This window comes from Hemibagrus wyckioides, linkage group LG21 (assembly GCF_019097595.1).
Source record: "Hemibagrus wyckioides isolate EC202008001 linkage group LG21, SWU_Hwy_1.0, whole genome shotgun sequence".
Taxonomy (NCBI): domain Eukaryota; kingdom Metazoa; phylum Chordata; class Actinopteri; order Siluriformes; family Bagridae; genus Hemibagrus; species Hemibagrus wyckioides.
This window is the reverse complement of record NC_080730.1, coordinates 13,778,551-13,795,168: the sequence shown is the minus strand read 5'-3', so window position 1 is coordinate 13,795,168 and position 16,618 is coordinate 13,778,551. Positions and strand designations below refer to the sequence as shown.

General features: G+C 39.7%; 1 protein-coding gene across 3 annotated transcripts in view; it reads left to right on the top strand.

The window, feature by feature from the left end:
• Positions 1–16,618, top strand: part of foxp4 (forkhead box P4) — a 133,771-nt gene that overhangs the window by 111,036 nt on the left and 6,117 nt on the right. For all 3 annotated transcript variants that reach the window (XM_058373176.1, XM_058373174.1, XM_058373175.1), the window contains exons 11-17: positions 2,168–2,251; positions 4,543–4,744; positions 4,855–4,931; positions 5,354–5,455; positions 9,642–9,763; positions 11,569–11,635; positions 16,001–16,170. In XM_058373176.1, coding sequence (XP_058229159.1) covers positions 2,168–2,251; positions 4,543–4,744; positions 4,855–4,931; positions 5,354–5,455; positions 9,642–9,763; positions 11,569–11,635; positions 16,001–16,170 — 824 coding nt within the window. The remainder of the gene's footprint in view (positions 1–2,167; positions 2,252–4,542; positions 4,745–4,854; positions 4,932–5,353; positions 5,456–9,641; positions 9,764–11,568; positions 11,636–16,000; positions 16,171–16,618) is intronic.

Sequence of the window (16,618 nt, the reverse complement as noted above, 5' to 3'; positions counted from 1 at the left end):
ACAGGAAGTCTGGGAGAGAAACACACACACACACACACACACACACACACAAGCAGTTGCAGACTGTAATGCACAGCGACATGAGCGAGGTAAGCTGTCAGAGCATGGTGCTGAAGCTTTTCTTTCTTTAAGAATAGTGAGTTCGTGTAGTCTGCTGGTTTTTACACCATGATGGTGCACATTAGGACTCCTTCAATTAGTACATTTCTCTTCGTTCCTAAAATGAATGCCTGTTAAAGCAGGGCTGTCAGCATCATCCCGAGGCTGGTGTTTATCTCCTTCTCATACCCAGGTTAATCACAGCCTTATTACACACAGATCAGCTAATGGGCAAATAAACAGGCTACATAAGCAATGCACAAAAGGAGACGGAGACTATCCTTAAATAAAGCTTTAACAGCAAGTACCTTTCCTCCAGCTGAACTGTGTAGATGTTTGCTGAAAGGCTCTTGGCGTTAAAATACTCAGCATTATTTGGAATTTCCAAATTGGATTATGCTGCTGGTTTTAGTCATGACTGCATCAGTGAAATATATTGCAATGTGGAATGGATTGTTCTTCATTAAAAAATTAATATTGTCACTTCAAACCATAATGCCGTGTCCAGAGGTCTGACTGTTTTTTAATTTTTTTTATTTAAACAGCTCTGGAAATCATAGAACACATTACAGAACATTACATCATATAATAGTGGTAGAAACCTTACGCTACAGTGCAGTGCAGTTACACTACAAAGATCCTTGTTGTCATAGTGCCATGTTACAGGACGGGTAATGCGTTCGTGTATGGTATATCCATAACCTTATGAACAATCTCAACACGTTTGAGCAAGTTGTTATTAACTGATGTTTCAGACTTTTGATAGAAAATAATCACACAGATCTGCATTCATGTCACAGATTCATTATTCATGTGTTATAACAGCCATTATCAACTGTTTATAACCAGCCTAATTTTGGAGAAATTGTCTCCATTTATCAACCATTATACACATTTGTTCAATTTGTTTACGAAGAGCATCAAATTTTCTGGTAAGATTATAGAGTATAGATTCGAGTCGAGGAATCAGCTGCAGTTTACAAGCTGCTGGAATTCGCCTACAGATGAGTGCAGCTGCAGGGAAAGCAAGAGCGCAGGAGGGAAAGAGGGGTTTCATTCCAAACGTGAATAACGGAAGGTGCAACACGATATGTGAACATCTCATTGACCTCTGGACTAGGATTCATAATTACACCCGCAGGAAAAATCCAGATTCGCTTTTCCTCACCGGCTCGCCCCTCGTTTCTCTCACCTTCTCTCCTTTCTCTTTGCCTCTCGGCTTATTTTGAATTTAGACTCTTTAGGTACCGTAGACCGATAAAAGGCCAGATTTCCTGACAGCTCTTCCTCCAAAATATCTACAACATGCAATAAATACGCTTTATATGTAGAGTTATGATAGATAGGTCAGTTTATATTCTTGCACACGTCACTCTGGTATCTCACTCACTGTCAGAGAGAGGAAATAAAATGGTATTTATATGGCAAAACATTATACATTTTTCACATTTTTTGACCTGAAGAACTAAAACATGGGGATTGTAATGCACTGAAATGGCAAATATATATATATGTATATATTTATATACACAAAGCCTTCCTAAAGCAGGGCAGTTTGATAGTGTGGAATAATCCAATTGATTATAAATGTCTGATATATTAGTTCTCAGTGTAGTCACATTGGCCCCCAGATCCGAATAAAAAAATAAATAAATGAATTAATGGATTAAAAAATTAAAAAACAATAATTAATTTAAAATTATTATTAATATAAAGTATTTATAATATGTACAAAATATTATAAAAAATAATTAATATAATTAATAAAAAATACACCTATTATTATTATTATTATTATTATTATTATTATTATTATTATTATTATTATTATTATCTTGATACGGTGTTGTCATCTTAATTTTTTTGCATTCATGCAAGAAAAATCCTGATTTCCTGAGCCCCATGTGCATAAATTACATAAATAGATTTTAAAAAACAGAATTTAATCTGATTAGAAAATTATGATTCATCAACAATTAAATAAATAACCTAATTGTATGAAACAGAACAAATGTTGTGAAAGTTATTGTTGTGCCGTTATTAACAATGTGTTCGTGTGCACTTGCAGCTGGCCAAGGAAAGCGAGCGACTGCAGGCCATGATGACCCACCTGCACATGCGTCCATCAGAGCCAAAGCCTTTCAACCAACCGGTATGTAAACGCCATTTAACCCCCGCCTCAGATGCAGCAACACCTTTTAGGATCACTCATATTTATCAGAATGATAATTATAATTATAAATCCGAATAAATACATTAGGTAATAAAATTATTGCACGGTACGGTCCAACAAGTCTAAAGAAGTCAGTTTGGGGTGTAATGTCATGTCCACAGTAAAAACAGTGCCCTCTGTTGGCATTTCAAGGAACTGCATTGTTCCTTCTCCTCTGTCTGCAACCTTTAAACTTTCTAGAGGACCATGGAAAAAAATGTAAGACCTGGCCTGTCTGTTGAATGTTACGGTATGCAACACAAAGGCTTAAATGTTTACTGATTATCTAAGTACACATGTTTTCTTGAGTCATTAATTGTGTGTCCAAACAAGCGTCTCAAATGCAGTTTAAACACAGGCTCAGTGTTAGGCTCTACATAGACCATCTAATCACTTACAGCTGGACGAGGCTCTGCTTCTGCACAATGAAATGACTTGCGGTTGTGTGTGTGTGTGTGCGTATGTGTGAGAGAGAGAGAGAGAGAGAGAGGGAGAGAGAGAGAGAGAGAGAGAGAACGTAGCCTACCTTCTCAGTTAATACAAAGCTCTGCATAATTTTTTTTTTTTTTCCCAGCCACCAAGCCCGGCTCGCAGTGATTAGGTGTCTAATGAATATTTCATGGCAAGATTGATGAGGAGTCTTATTAAAATATGAAGATGTTGAAATTAATTGACAATTAGAACTGGAGTGTCTTAATTTGGAATAGGGATATAAAAAGCGGGACAGAGGGGCGGGAAAAATAGGCGGCGTCTCCTGGTCTGTTTGGAGACACATCCACGCGACGGGGTCCTGTCAAACCCGGTAATGGGGTTGCCAAGTCGGGGCCGGATCACTGACGAGAGAAAGTGGAGCGAGGACTACTGAGCTAGCGACTAGAGTCGTCCCTTATGAGGTTGTCGTTCGCAGTCAGGGCTGTTCAGCGGGCATCATGGCAAGCTGGCACAGCGCCAGTGTTAATTAAGTACCTGTTAAACAATTTTGCCCCTCTAATTACTGGAGATGGGCCAGGTTGGCTTGGTGATGAGAGGAGGTGAGGAGAGGCAAAAAAAAGGAGGGGTGCTGAGATTTAATTCGCCATATTAGCTTCAAAACCATCACGGCAACACCTCGTGCCCCTCCTTTCTCCGCTATTGCACGTGCTTGTGATGGTTTTAATTAGAGGAAAACAAGCAGTCCTGGAAAAGCCTCCCTCCATCTCCCAGCGCTCCTCCACACGCCCGCTGTAGCTAATTGGGCAACGCTAGCGAGGGCGGCTAACCACAGCCACGTGCTGTTTGTTGCCAGATTGTGTTCCATCTCCTCCTTTTTGTATTGCTTTGTTTTTGTTCCTTTTTACATCAGTCTAATTGCGCGCCGCTAAGGAGCTTTGGCGCATATGCACATGTGTCAAAGATGCACAAGGGGATTTTTTTTTAAATCCCATCGTAGAGGATTGTCTTATAATGGAGCCTGTGTGCCAACTGGCCCTGGCGTGGCTGGCGTGGCGCTCTCCTCTCAGCATGGGAGCGATAGCGAGTTTACGGCGATTATATTTCCCTGCGCTGTAATGAGAAGGCAGGAGATTATTGTACAGCACTGCGTGTAAGAATCAAAGCCGCAATGAAACTGGATAGCATGATCCTGTAAACCTAGCGTGTTTGAACTTCTAGAAAAAAAACTATTTTGTGGTTGATTGAGGAGCTTTGTGGTGAGAGTAAGAATCTAAATTTACAGAATTGATTTAGCCCCCCATTTTATAATCACTTTCTAACTGCTGATCATACTAAAGCTTACACAGTATTTTTTTTTTTTTTTACTTTCATCCCAGTTATTAACACGGCAAATCATATTTATTGAAACAGACGTACAAAATCCTTTTTCCTTTAGTCATATAAAAGAAGTTTTATTCCACATTTATTTTCTGGGAGATTTTTGCTAGCAAAATATCAAAATGACCTTAAAAAAAATCTACCGATGTTTAAAATGATGTTTGTAGTTTAATTAGAGAATTTAATATAAAAACAATTCATTTTTATATCATTAAAAATTAACTTCAAATATGATGCATCAGCAAAACAAAAAAGAAAGTTGTTTTTGTACTGTTTATTCCAAACCTTTATTTATTTATTTGTTTGTTTGTTTGATTATTATAATTATTTTTTAACTTATAGGGTTGATTTAAGCAGTTTAACAGTTAAGACAGAATGTAAGGGCTCATATATATTGTCTTCCTCTCCTTGTGTCTCCATAGCTGAACTTGGCGTCGAGCGCCTCTCTGTTGAAGCGGGACAGCGAGCCTTTTCCCGAGGGCTTACCGCACCCTCCCACTTCAGCAGCAGCCCCCATCACCCCCCTGAGGCAGGGCCCGTCCGTCATCAGCTCCTCCAGCCTACACGGTGTCGGTCCCATCCGCCGGCGCAATTCCGACAAATACTGCACCCCCATCGCATCTGGTCAGCACACACACACTTGTACACACAATGTACACATTGGCTAAAACTCACCATATAGATTTGGCCTGTTGATGTGTAAATGAAGTAATAGTTTTTTTGTCTGTTGGCAGAGCTCGCCCAGAATTGTGAATTCTACAAAAACGCTGACGTCAGACCTCCGTTCACATACGCTTCTCTGATACGGCATGTAAGTCTCCAGTCTCTGACCCTGTATACTCAGAAACAGCCAACCAACCCGAGTTATCCATTCAACAGTAACTCTACTATAAATGTGCCATGGCTATATACTTAATAATACAGATGTGTAATCAAGACCTCTTGGGTTAGTGTTAGAAACGAGGTTGTAAGGCTGTTAGATTTGGATCTTTGCACTCTGCGTCTGAGCTCTGAGCCTGTGTGAGAGAGAAAGAGAGGAGTGAGTGTGGGTGTGTGTTCATAACTGTGGATTTATGATCGCTTCCAAGTGTCAGCCATGCTGAAATGCACACCTCCAGTTCTAACACAGTGACTGCAGATGGCTCATCAGCTAATGTGCCTCTAATAGCAGCCATTTCAATCACTTTCAATCTCTCTCTCTCTCTCTCTCTCTCTCTCTCTCTCTCTCTCTAGGCTATTCTTGAGTCCCCTGAGCGACAGTTGACTCTCAATGAGATCTACAACTGGTTCACACGAATGTTCGCCTATTTCAGGAGAAATACAGCAACCTGGAAGGTGAGACATGAAATAGTCATCATGCTGCTGTAAAATAAGCAGATTTCAATTTTTTTGACAGAAGCCAGCGTCATGTGTGATCCTGCTAGATTTAGATTTCCCTGCCAAGTTAAAGAATCATTTCTGGTTAGATTTGTTTGATTTATCCTTTGAGTCATGGTTCATATGGTCATTTTTATTGAGTAAGCGTCCTGCCTTTTAAGGCCGGCTGCTCCCTCCGCCTAGCAACATGGCTAAACCGCAGACACACTGAGTCAGCCCCATTGTTCTGCCTGATGCAAACAGTAGTAAATTCTGCCCCTGTGCCAAGGGCCACATTCTGATAACGTGCAGCCGTAATTAATGATGCCAACCCTGTTCCCGGCCGGCCAGGGCACGACCCCGCCTGCTTTCTTTTCCGTTCTGTCTATCCCACTCTTTTGTGTTGTCCCAATCCGCCGTCTCTATTGTCTCCTCTGTGACTGTGGGAGAGAAAGCAGGCCAATGTTCAGCCTGGTGTTTGCTAGAGGAGAAAAATTAACTTAGGGGGCTTTTATTTTTTTGCTCGTCCTGCCTTCTGTAACTGTTAATCACAAGATAGTGAGACAGTGTTCCTGTACTAAAAACAGAGGCTTTCCCTGTCAGAACCCAGACTGTATAAACAAATTAATAACATTTCCAAAGTCATAATAGAGTTTGCATGAAAAGATACAGGCTCAGCTTAGGTGTGAATTTCTACCTTCTCTTACAATTGAATTAATATAAAATTCAATCAAATACAACCAAATTGCTCTTGGTTGATTTTAAACATTTTTTTCCTTATTAGATCTGGCTGATAAGCCAAGCCCAAGTGTTAAAAAATAATTAAACCACTTCAAAAATACTGTTAAATACAATCATAGTGCAGTCGTAATGCACAGCTCTGAACTAACAAGAGGAAGCGATTGGAGAAAAAAGGTCTATCTGGAGGAAACCTTAAAGGTTCTGGGTAGATCCCTAGAGTGTTTTCCCATCGTAGAGGAAGAACATTTTTAGAATGCAAAGAACCCTTTAACTATCTAAATAAACTTCTTTAAAAGTTAATTTGCTTCTCTCTTCAGCCATCACTGCATGTAATAGTATATTGTATTTAGTTTCATTTCATGGCTATTCTGTGAAAAACTACTAAACTGTGCTGTGTGTGTGTGTGTGTGTGTATGTGTATGTGCGTGTGTGTCTGTGTACATGGTGTGTGCATGTGTGTCTAAATGTGTGTTTTTCATTAGGCTAATTTCATTTTTCACTGAAGGCCTGAACATGTCACTGTTTAATGTCAGCCTTCTGATTGCTGATGTCAAACCCAAGCTAAAAAGCAAGAACTATTGGATAACTTTCAAAATAAAAGCACACCAACCTTATGAAAATGAAAAGTTTAAAGAACACACTAGTCACTTAGTGTTCACTGAGCACCGGTTTGGAATCACTGATCCAAACTGGGGGGAAACTGGACGGCTGCGAAGTTTTGAAAGCACAAACTGCTTCAGTAGCTGAATTCCTTTCACTGTATATGTATGCACTAGAGCAGATCTCATGCTCTGTCACTCTCAAGCATGCCTCCACGCACACACACACACACACACACACACAAACAGAGTTTTGTTTTATCGCCCCACAAGCACGTCGCTCCCTTATCAGTCGGTTTAATTCGGGCCGCTGATCAGCGTCTGCTCAGCGCTGCTCCACCGTGCCGCTCTATCTCAACCCTGCATCTCTCCCCAGGAGCCTGGCACTCCTCTGGGCACCACAGCTAGCACGTCTTGTCTACACAGACCTCCTGTGATCAGCCTGCTACGTGTGTGTGTGTGTGTGTGTGTTTGATGTCCACTCACACACTTTAAACCACATGTGATTCAGTTACCACATAGACAGACGAGACCTGATGATGAAGAAGAACAGAAACCGCCTCCCACTTCATCTCTGTCCGTGTCCGTCCGCTTCTTTCCTTTTTACTGACTTTCACTGCATTCCTCTGTATCGCTTTCTTGCTTGATATGCCATCAAATCGCAAACTAAAAGACATTTTAAGGCTACTTTAGGGCTGTGATCTTACAGTACTTTGTTTCAGGTGGGGATAAAAATAAGACTTGGAGATGGAGAAAAAAAAAAGGAGCAATGACTTAGCCCTTGAGAGCAGTTTAGAGAGGTCAGAGATGGAGTGATGAGGAGAAGCAGAAGAGAAGACAGGTGGCTTGAATATCTGTAACGTCTCATTTCACTTTTATGAAATTTAACAATTAATAGACACAGTTCCTCGTGTTCTCATCTGCTACTGTCTTCCTCCCATTTTCTCTCTCTTTTGTAATATATCCACACCATCTCTCTCTCTCTCTCTCTCTCTCTCTCTCTCTCGCCAGTCATTTGGCTGCGGTATTAAATATAGAAATGGGGCTCTATGTTCTCTGGCTCGGTTAATGGCCATTCATATTTCATGGAAAGAGCAGGGGGAAGTCATTGATCAGTCACAGACTGTCCCTTAGGTGTAAAGATGGACCTTGCCTAGAACCATGATTCATATCTATAAATCTTAATGCTCTTTTTTGCAGCACACACTCCTGTCGTGCGTTTGCAGACGACTGTTTGATCTCGGGTCAAGTGTTTCTTGTTACACTTCAAATCTAAACAGTAAATCTTTTTTTTCCAAACCCAGCATCAAAGAGGGAAACCGTCTGAAGTGTGAAGCTCTAGTAGCACTTTATTTATTTACATTGCTTCTTATTTAGGCTTGTTACGTCTGGGTTTTTGCGTTTACTCAAGCGCAAATGAACCGAAACGTCTGTTGCGCTAAGGATGGATGGCCTCCTTGTGTCTCCTCCAAGCTGTTTGGTATTTAAGCCCATTAAAGTTCCTTGTATCCTGAAGTGTTTAATTGATGGAAAGCATTTAGCCGTACATCCACATTATCCTGATCTGTATTTAAAACAGCTGTAAAATGGTTAATATGGCCAACAGGAAGACAAATAGCCAACCCTGATGAGATGCTAAAATGGCGTCTGGCACTCCGGTTCCTTTTGTGCGGGCACCGCCACTCGAGTAGGCAAGACCCGTTTGACACCCACGTCACGAGCTCCATCTTTTCTAATATCGCTGCCCCTCTCCAGAGCATCTAGTCCGTCATCTCTCACACGCCACGCGCACACACCCAGCCAGCAAAGCATTTTGTTTATGTCTGCCGAGGCTGACCCCCTTTAAATTGCCGCTAATGTTTTAACTGGGAGAATTAGTCTTTCATCACGGATGGGAATGCAAATAAAATTGGCGAGGTGGCAGGCTGAAATTGGGGTCATACTAATTTGCAAAACTAAGCATCATCGCTCCTGCGCCGGGAAATTTATTCAAAGGAGGGAGGCCTCGTCTGATTATGGCACTTGTAATTACGGTTAGGAGTGATTCCGGCATCAGCAGTCCCTCCCTCATGGGCTGTGGAAAAAAAAGGAGCGTGTCAGAAAAAATACACAGGATTTAATTATACACGAATTAAAATTGGTAATGAAATTGGGCATGAACAAACTACAAATAGCAGATGAAAAGGAAGGGGCTTCCCTCGGGGGTGTTATTCTGGATAGTGGCTGATTAGTGAAATTTAAAAAAAAAAAAATGATGGGGGTTTGCTGGTAGAGGAAGAAAGGCGCATCTTTTTTCTTCTTCTTACTTTTAGTATTTGGAGACAGAGAGCTTTTTTTTTTCCTTTTTCTTTTTCCTCTTCTACTCCTACTGGTGAGACGGTGTGGCAACCTGGTGTCACTGCTCCTCAGTGGAATATGGACTTAATTGGTGCTGTGTGTGTTTGTAGGGGTGTGTGTGTGTATGTGTGTGTGCATGGAGGAATATGAGATGAGGAGATAAACTCACATCCACACATCCCTCATTGAACTGAACTATGCAGCTTTTTTTATGCTTATCACCACAAGCAGGCTTTTAATTAGAAAGCAGGTATACGATTTATGCAGTTATTAAAGACTGTTTAGACGAAGCAGGACTGTAATTGCATTTCAAGTAATAACACATGACCGACTCTTATTGTGCCCTCTCTCTCTCTCTCTCTCTCTCTCCTTACATTCATAATTGCTATAAATATTAAAACCCAACTTGTTATTGTTAAGTCATCTGCAGCTCTACCCTCTATGTCTCAGAATTAAAACATTTTTCTTCTCTCTCCTGATTTACCCAGAATGCCGTGCGCCATAACCTGAGCCTCCACAAATGCTTTGTGCGAGTGGAGAACGTCAAGGGGGCCGTTTGGACTGTGGACGAAGTGGAATACCAAAAGAGGAGACCACCAAAGATGACCGGGTAGGTTGTTTTTTGTTTTTTCCAGAACAACCTTAAAGCAAAGGTTTTATCACATCTGTATCCATGACTAATAGGAACTCTGGCTACTGAACATCCAGTAATGACTATCATACAATTTATCAAATCAACAGAATGACTTATAATTAAATGTATTGTCATCCAGGGGTGCCAATACTTACAGTTTAGTCGTAGCATTTATGCTAATGGTTTTTGAGGCGGATGTTACATTTATTAGTCATGTTTTTTTAATGGGGTTTTGCCTGAAACTCCGCCCCTTTAGCAACAGACAACGAGGTCAGACCCAATTTTCTCTTCACTTTACATTTTCAGTGAATCAAAATCGTACATCAGATCTCAAAAGGTTCCCCTTGTTTGAACCAGCTACTACAGTTATGCGAGAAATACAGGATTATAGTGCTTGAAGTACCCGAGGCAATTATTTTTAAGACAAAATTTTTTAAAAAGTCCAAAAAGTCTAAAAAAAAGTGAGATCTGTTATTATGAAAGCCACTGCATGCGCTGCCAGAGGAGTGTAAAATTTAGCCGTGTGCTTCAGCGATAAAATAATCTCCTGCTTTTCCAGCAAAAGCATTGGCCAGAACAAATATGGATAATATCATCCTGACAGGACAAAGTCAGCCTTGGTCCTGTGCGCCAATCGAAAATGTGCCTTGGTCTCGTGAGCCAATCGAAAATGAGAAGGCGGGGATCCTTTCACTGGTTAAAAGAAATTGATGAGCTGGTAATTATGAAGAAGCTTCATAGCAGATTTTGTTTTGTCTTGATATTTTCCTACTCTTACTTCATGCACGTATATACTGTAAAAAGCCACTTTGTACACCATGTTTTTGTCATCCAAGTCCGTTTTTTCTCTCTTCCTGCTGCGGTTTCTTAGTCCGTAAAGCGATTGAAAGGATTTCATTTGATTCACTATTGCAGCCGCTTGCCGAACCACACCTTTTAATAACAAGGTGTTTATTCTACAGCTTTTCTGATGGTTCCATAAACACGCTGATTTATCAGTCACAGCAAGGTGCCAACACTTCGATCACATTTCTTATATTTACTTTGATTCATGATCCTGAAAATGGAGCCTTCAGGCAGAATGGAACCAAGCCAGCTAGCTGTGGCGGTGCTGATTCCTGAACTCAGCACTCACCTTCCTGCAACCTAGCTGAGGTCCTCAGCTCTGTAAACACTTTCCATTCTTCCAGACTAGTGTCATTAGTTTATTTATCCGGAATGTTCTTCCTTAAAGCCGGATCTCTTTGGTCTGGTGCTAGTCTGAAAAGGTGTAGCAGCGTGGTAATTATTATTGGCATGCACGATTGCCTTAATGAGCTTCCTATCATTACCGTTTTACTTCAGAGTAAGCACAAAGGTCCGTTTTGTGTTGTGTTTTGCTTCAGTGTCTTTAGCGTTTAGCGCACAAGGCAAGCAGATGCACGGCAGAGAAGCACGCCTGCTTGCGTTTGAGCAAACAGATGTTAGGCGCGTTCTAGAGACCTGACAGAATGACGACGGCAAATTACCCACTAGATTTCAATCCTGTAGCACACATGATGTGTGTGTTTATGTGTGTGTGTGTGTGTGTGTGTGTGTGGACAACAATACACTGTCAGATCGAATAAGTGTAGAGTGGCTCAGGTCTCAGTTTGTGTTTTTGCGTGTCTGTGTGGACGCACGCACAAAAATGCTGGAGTGAAACTGCCTTTCATCAGTTTTCTGTTCTTCATGCCTGTAATTCTTCCACCGTTACGATTACTCATCCTCTCGCTCTCTCTCTCTCTCTCTCTGTTTTCCAGAAGTCCCACTCTGGTGAAGAACATGATCTCTGGATTGGGCTTCGGTTCCTTGAATGCCAGCTACCAGGTGAGTGTGTGAAAGTGTGGGGGCGTTAGTGTGTGTGTGTGTGTGTGTTAGATACCTCTCACTCCTTGTACACACACACACATGGCCGGATCGAGCGCACAAGGGTGCTGATATCAATTTCCTCTACTAATTAGCACAGTCTCCCAAACCTCCTCTCGTGTCCTCCCCACCACACACACACAGAGTCGTGATTTATAGCATCAAGTATTTGTCAATTAAGGTCACAGCATAAAATTAGTGTCTGTCCTAGAAAATCCATCTGAAAGCCACTGTCATGCGGCTTATGTTATTTCAGTCGGTGTTCAAAAACTCAGCACTGTGTGCAAGTGTGTGTGTCTGTGTGTGTGTGTGTGTCTATGTGTGTGTGTGTGCTTGATGTACTGATGCTGCAAGATTCTGTTGGGTTCATGGTTTCATGTGACCATGTGAGTGTGGCTGTGTTTTTAGTGTTAGTGTGTGTATGTGTGTGTGTGTGTTTCCCGCACTGTGAGGGAACAGAGATGGATCTGGGAGGTCAACCCCTGTGTGCTCAGTCTGTAAGTGTGACTACGTGTGTGTGTGTGTGTGTCCTGCTCACTCACTCTCTGTCAGGTCTGTGACCATCCATCTCCTCACAGGACATGCAATGTCGGCGCCTGAAAAACAAACAGCCCAGCTAATCACGGCCACACACACACACACACACACACGTACGCTTCGTCTCGGCCCAGTTTGTCCCTCACTAACCCCGCAGGCCATCGCTATGGAAATGGGACTGCTCATCCTGAAAAGGCCACAGATAAACAAACCTTACACAAAAGAGCTGCAAAGATTTACACAGCAGTGCCTCAGCAAGAAAACTTTCTTTATTTTTCTTCACATGTTTTTTGTTTTTTTTATCTTTTCTATATACATAGAAAATTAATTCTAAACACAATAATTACAAAAAACTATTTTTTTCCCCATTATCATTTCCCATATTATCATTCATTATTTAACACATTAATCACACCATAACAAGCCAGAAAACAGACTCAGTTCATTGTTTATAAGGATAACTTTACTTCAACTCTACAAAAAGTCAGAATTCATGACTTTGTACAGTTTAACATTATGTGCCTTATGTGTGTCTTTTGTTCTGCTTCATTTTAAAGAATAAAATTATTATGACACATCGTGTTAAAATAATAAATGATGTGCTTTTAGTAAAAAAATATTACTTTCAAGACCCTTGAATCATTGGATTAATAGAATTGGAATAATGTTAAGGTTTTACACTCTTAGAGTTTGTTCAAGATGAAGAATATCATTACATTTTTGTTAAAAAAATAATAATAATAAAAAAAAAAATGAACATAGCATTTAACATATGTGTAATGTATAGTGGCAAGGAGAAAAAATCATTACTTGTTTTGGTAGAAAAAAAATAAACATTAATTTTAAAAATAATAATGTTTTTTAAATCAATTTAAAAAAAAATACACCGTATAAAACAAGTCATCATTTGTCATTAAAAATTATCTAGAAATGTGTACATTAAACTCCAGGTAAGTTTTGAAGATTCAATGACAAACTCTGACCCGTGCCCTTTACAACTTGCTCAGACACATTTTATTAAAAACAAGAACAAGAACAAGAAGCATGCCGTGTGTAAGCTCTGTCATAGCAGGATAAAATCTTTCAGGAATACACTGAACATGTGGAATCCTAACACATGTTTCCTTCCGGAGTTGGAGGAAATGCAGAATGGTGCGCACTCCAACTTCTACATAATTCAGCAAGGGCAAAGTGAACTCAGCAGGTCAACTGCATGTTTCTTCTCAAAGAGATCTGTGCTTCAGATTTATTTTGGGAGAAACTCGGCGCTACGTATGCTGGAGCTGAGGTAGTGTTTTACATTACGCTTTAAAAGTGATTAGTGGGAAAAAAAGTGACAAGCTGTTTAGATGAATAGAGAAGCATTTTATAATGACACCCTGGATCCAAAACCTAAAAACTTCATGTGACTCATGACTCATGACTATTAAGTCTGATAGAATTTAAACCTTATGATTTTTTTTTAAAATCTGTCATTATCAGCTTGTCAGAACGAACAGATGGAACACACTCATAAGCATTTTACCACGTCTCCGAATCGAAATAATCGCATTTCTCGTTTTGTAATTTTCTTTTTAAAAAAATAAAAACATTATTTTCAGTCAGGTCTGACACGGTCTGTGTGTCCGACCTCCACCCTTTTCCCTCTGAAAACGAAACGGACACCTATTTTTTTTTTTTTTTTTTGCCACTCTCGTTTCTCGAACTCCACGTTTTGGCAAGTCTTATCCGTTTGGGTTGGCACGAAATGCACATAAAGTTCTCAACTCGACTTATTCTGAAACCGCCGCGCCAAAAATGGGAGACACTGACCAGAACTCCTTTCCTCTCAGCATTAAAAACGTCAATAAGTGTGTTTCTTATCCTGCCAACCATCACTTTACACTTCCCTTATCCGATTAAACTCTTTTTCCATTTCGCAAACTAGGAACAAATCAATTTTATGTGGTAGTATGCTAGAATGCAGCAAGTTATTCATCATCATCATCATATATATATAAATATATATAAATAATATATATATATATATATATATATATATATATATATATATATATATATATATATATATATCTTAAACATAGCCTTACAGCACACTTACATATATAAGTATAAGTATTAAGTATATAATTATATATATATATATATATATATATATATATATATATATATATATATATATATATACTTCTGTAAAGCTGCTTTGAGAAAATGTCCATTGTTACATTGTTAAAAGTGCTATACAAACAAATTGAAAAATAATGATAATATTTAATAATAATAATAATAATAATAATAATAATAATAATAATATGTCAGTGAGTAAGTATGCTCTAATGGTATGTTTGAGAGCCTGAAAACATCAGAAGTCAGAGTAGTTAAGGATTCAGATGATCTGAAAGGACGTATTGCTGAGCAGAACCACTATGTAGAGCCGAGCTGTTGTGCATCTGCTGTGTGGAAGTGAGGAGACCCCTAGTGGTGACTTCACCCAACCTGCACTTCCACTGATCCGCTTCATCAATCTTTAAACATTGCCTTGCTTTAGCACTGGATTTAGTATGAAATTTCTGAGTCTGCTTGTGTGTCTCGGTTAACTACTGCTCTGTAAATACACCGACACGTGTAGTGAGATTCTGTCAAAAGGCCATCAGACTCATGAGCTTACACACCAAACTGTAAAATAGAGTAAATAAACAGTGGGTGGAACCTCTCACACTGCATCAGTTACTACAGTATGACTGATAACTGTTGATTTTATTTAGTGTAGATTTGTCCATGCCAACTGTTCAGCTCAAGTGAACATCAAACATTTTTATTCTCAATATTTCAGTGTACATACTGCCCATTTGAATAAAAGGTAGTGAATGTAAGCCTGGCTACTGAGAACTGACATCTGATTAAAAAAGAATGAAAGATATAATAATAATAATAATAATAATACACAACAACAATAATAATAATAATAATAATAATAATAAGCAAAAATAAAATCTAAAAAAACAGAATGAGATTAAATAAAAACATAAAATCTTTAAAACTTATATTTAAAAAAAAGAAAACAAATTATAAATGTCAACAAGAGCTGTTCATCGTACTGTTTCCTTTCTGATCTCGCTTGGGAAGTCATTCCATTTTTAAAAAGTTGTCTAAAAGCAGAAAGCAGCTTCACCGTGTCTTTTCTTGCTGACTTTGCATCCACTGAGCAAGCGCTGAGACGCAGCATTACAGGTAATACAGGAGCAGAAACACGCTGTCTTTGAACATAAGTCTCAACATAACGCAGGGAAATGTTCAGGCCTGTACAAAGCGTCCATCATAAACCAGGCCAGCTGCATGCTCCTTTTACTGCAAGTCACTACCTGATCACAGCGTGCCTCCACCTCCTCTCCGCTTTAATACACCTATAAATCCTCTCACTGCCTACTCTGACCTGCGTGACCTCGCCGTGCCTGCTGGGCCCAAGCAGACGCTGGGATTTACCGTATCACGAATGCTGTCTCTCTCCACCTGCTGCACGATTTATAGTATTCAAATTCGAATTTTATTTGCCACATACACAAAATACATACACAATTTGACAAAATGGTTTTCCAACTGAAAATAGAAAAGAATAAAAATAGAGTTACAATAGAAATAGAATTAGGGAGAAATCATACAGAAACTATAAGAATAAGATGTGAAGTGCAGCGGTGTGTGATTTTGTTTTTTAGAAAATATCCAGAAAATTCCAAGCTCCAGTTCTATATGTCTGCTAATAGGTGCACGAATGTTTATTTGTGTGTGCAGGCGGCGCTGGCAGAGACCAATATGAGCCTCCTGAACAGCCCCACGCTGATAAACAGCACAGGAGCCAGCCTGAACATGCTGCACGTGGGTCATGATGATGTGAGCAGCACTGTGGAACAGGTGAACAGCAACGGCAGCTGCAGCCCCGGCCTGTCTCCACAACAATACGGGTGAGACAGGACAAGATCTAGACTTAAATATATCCTGCAAATCTGCCTCAAATTCTGAATATTTCACTTAACTGTTATGTTAATGTAACTACCTAATTAGCACAGGGCACCTGAGAGTGTATATGTGAAATAAAAGGTCATTTTAGTCCGAGTCACATGACCTCCAGGCCTTATTTGCACTCCCATCTGTTATCCAGACAAAATCCTGTAATGTTTATTTCCATAAATAATTGTTGTCACTGATATTTGCACTGAGGATACGCTAAAAATTAGAATTCTATTCTATTCTATTGTGGTCAGAAGACCTCAAGAGCACATCCTGAGGTGCTTTAATCATCTTATACCACAGAAGTTCACCAATAACTATTAGGATTTTTGAAGAAAGCTGTATAATTTTTAACCATTTCTAGTTTTATTTAATTTAGTGGAATGGTCACAAAACAAGGTC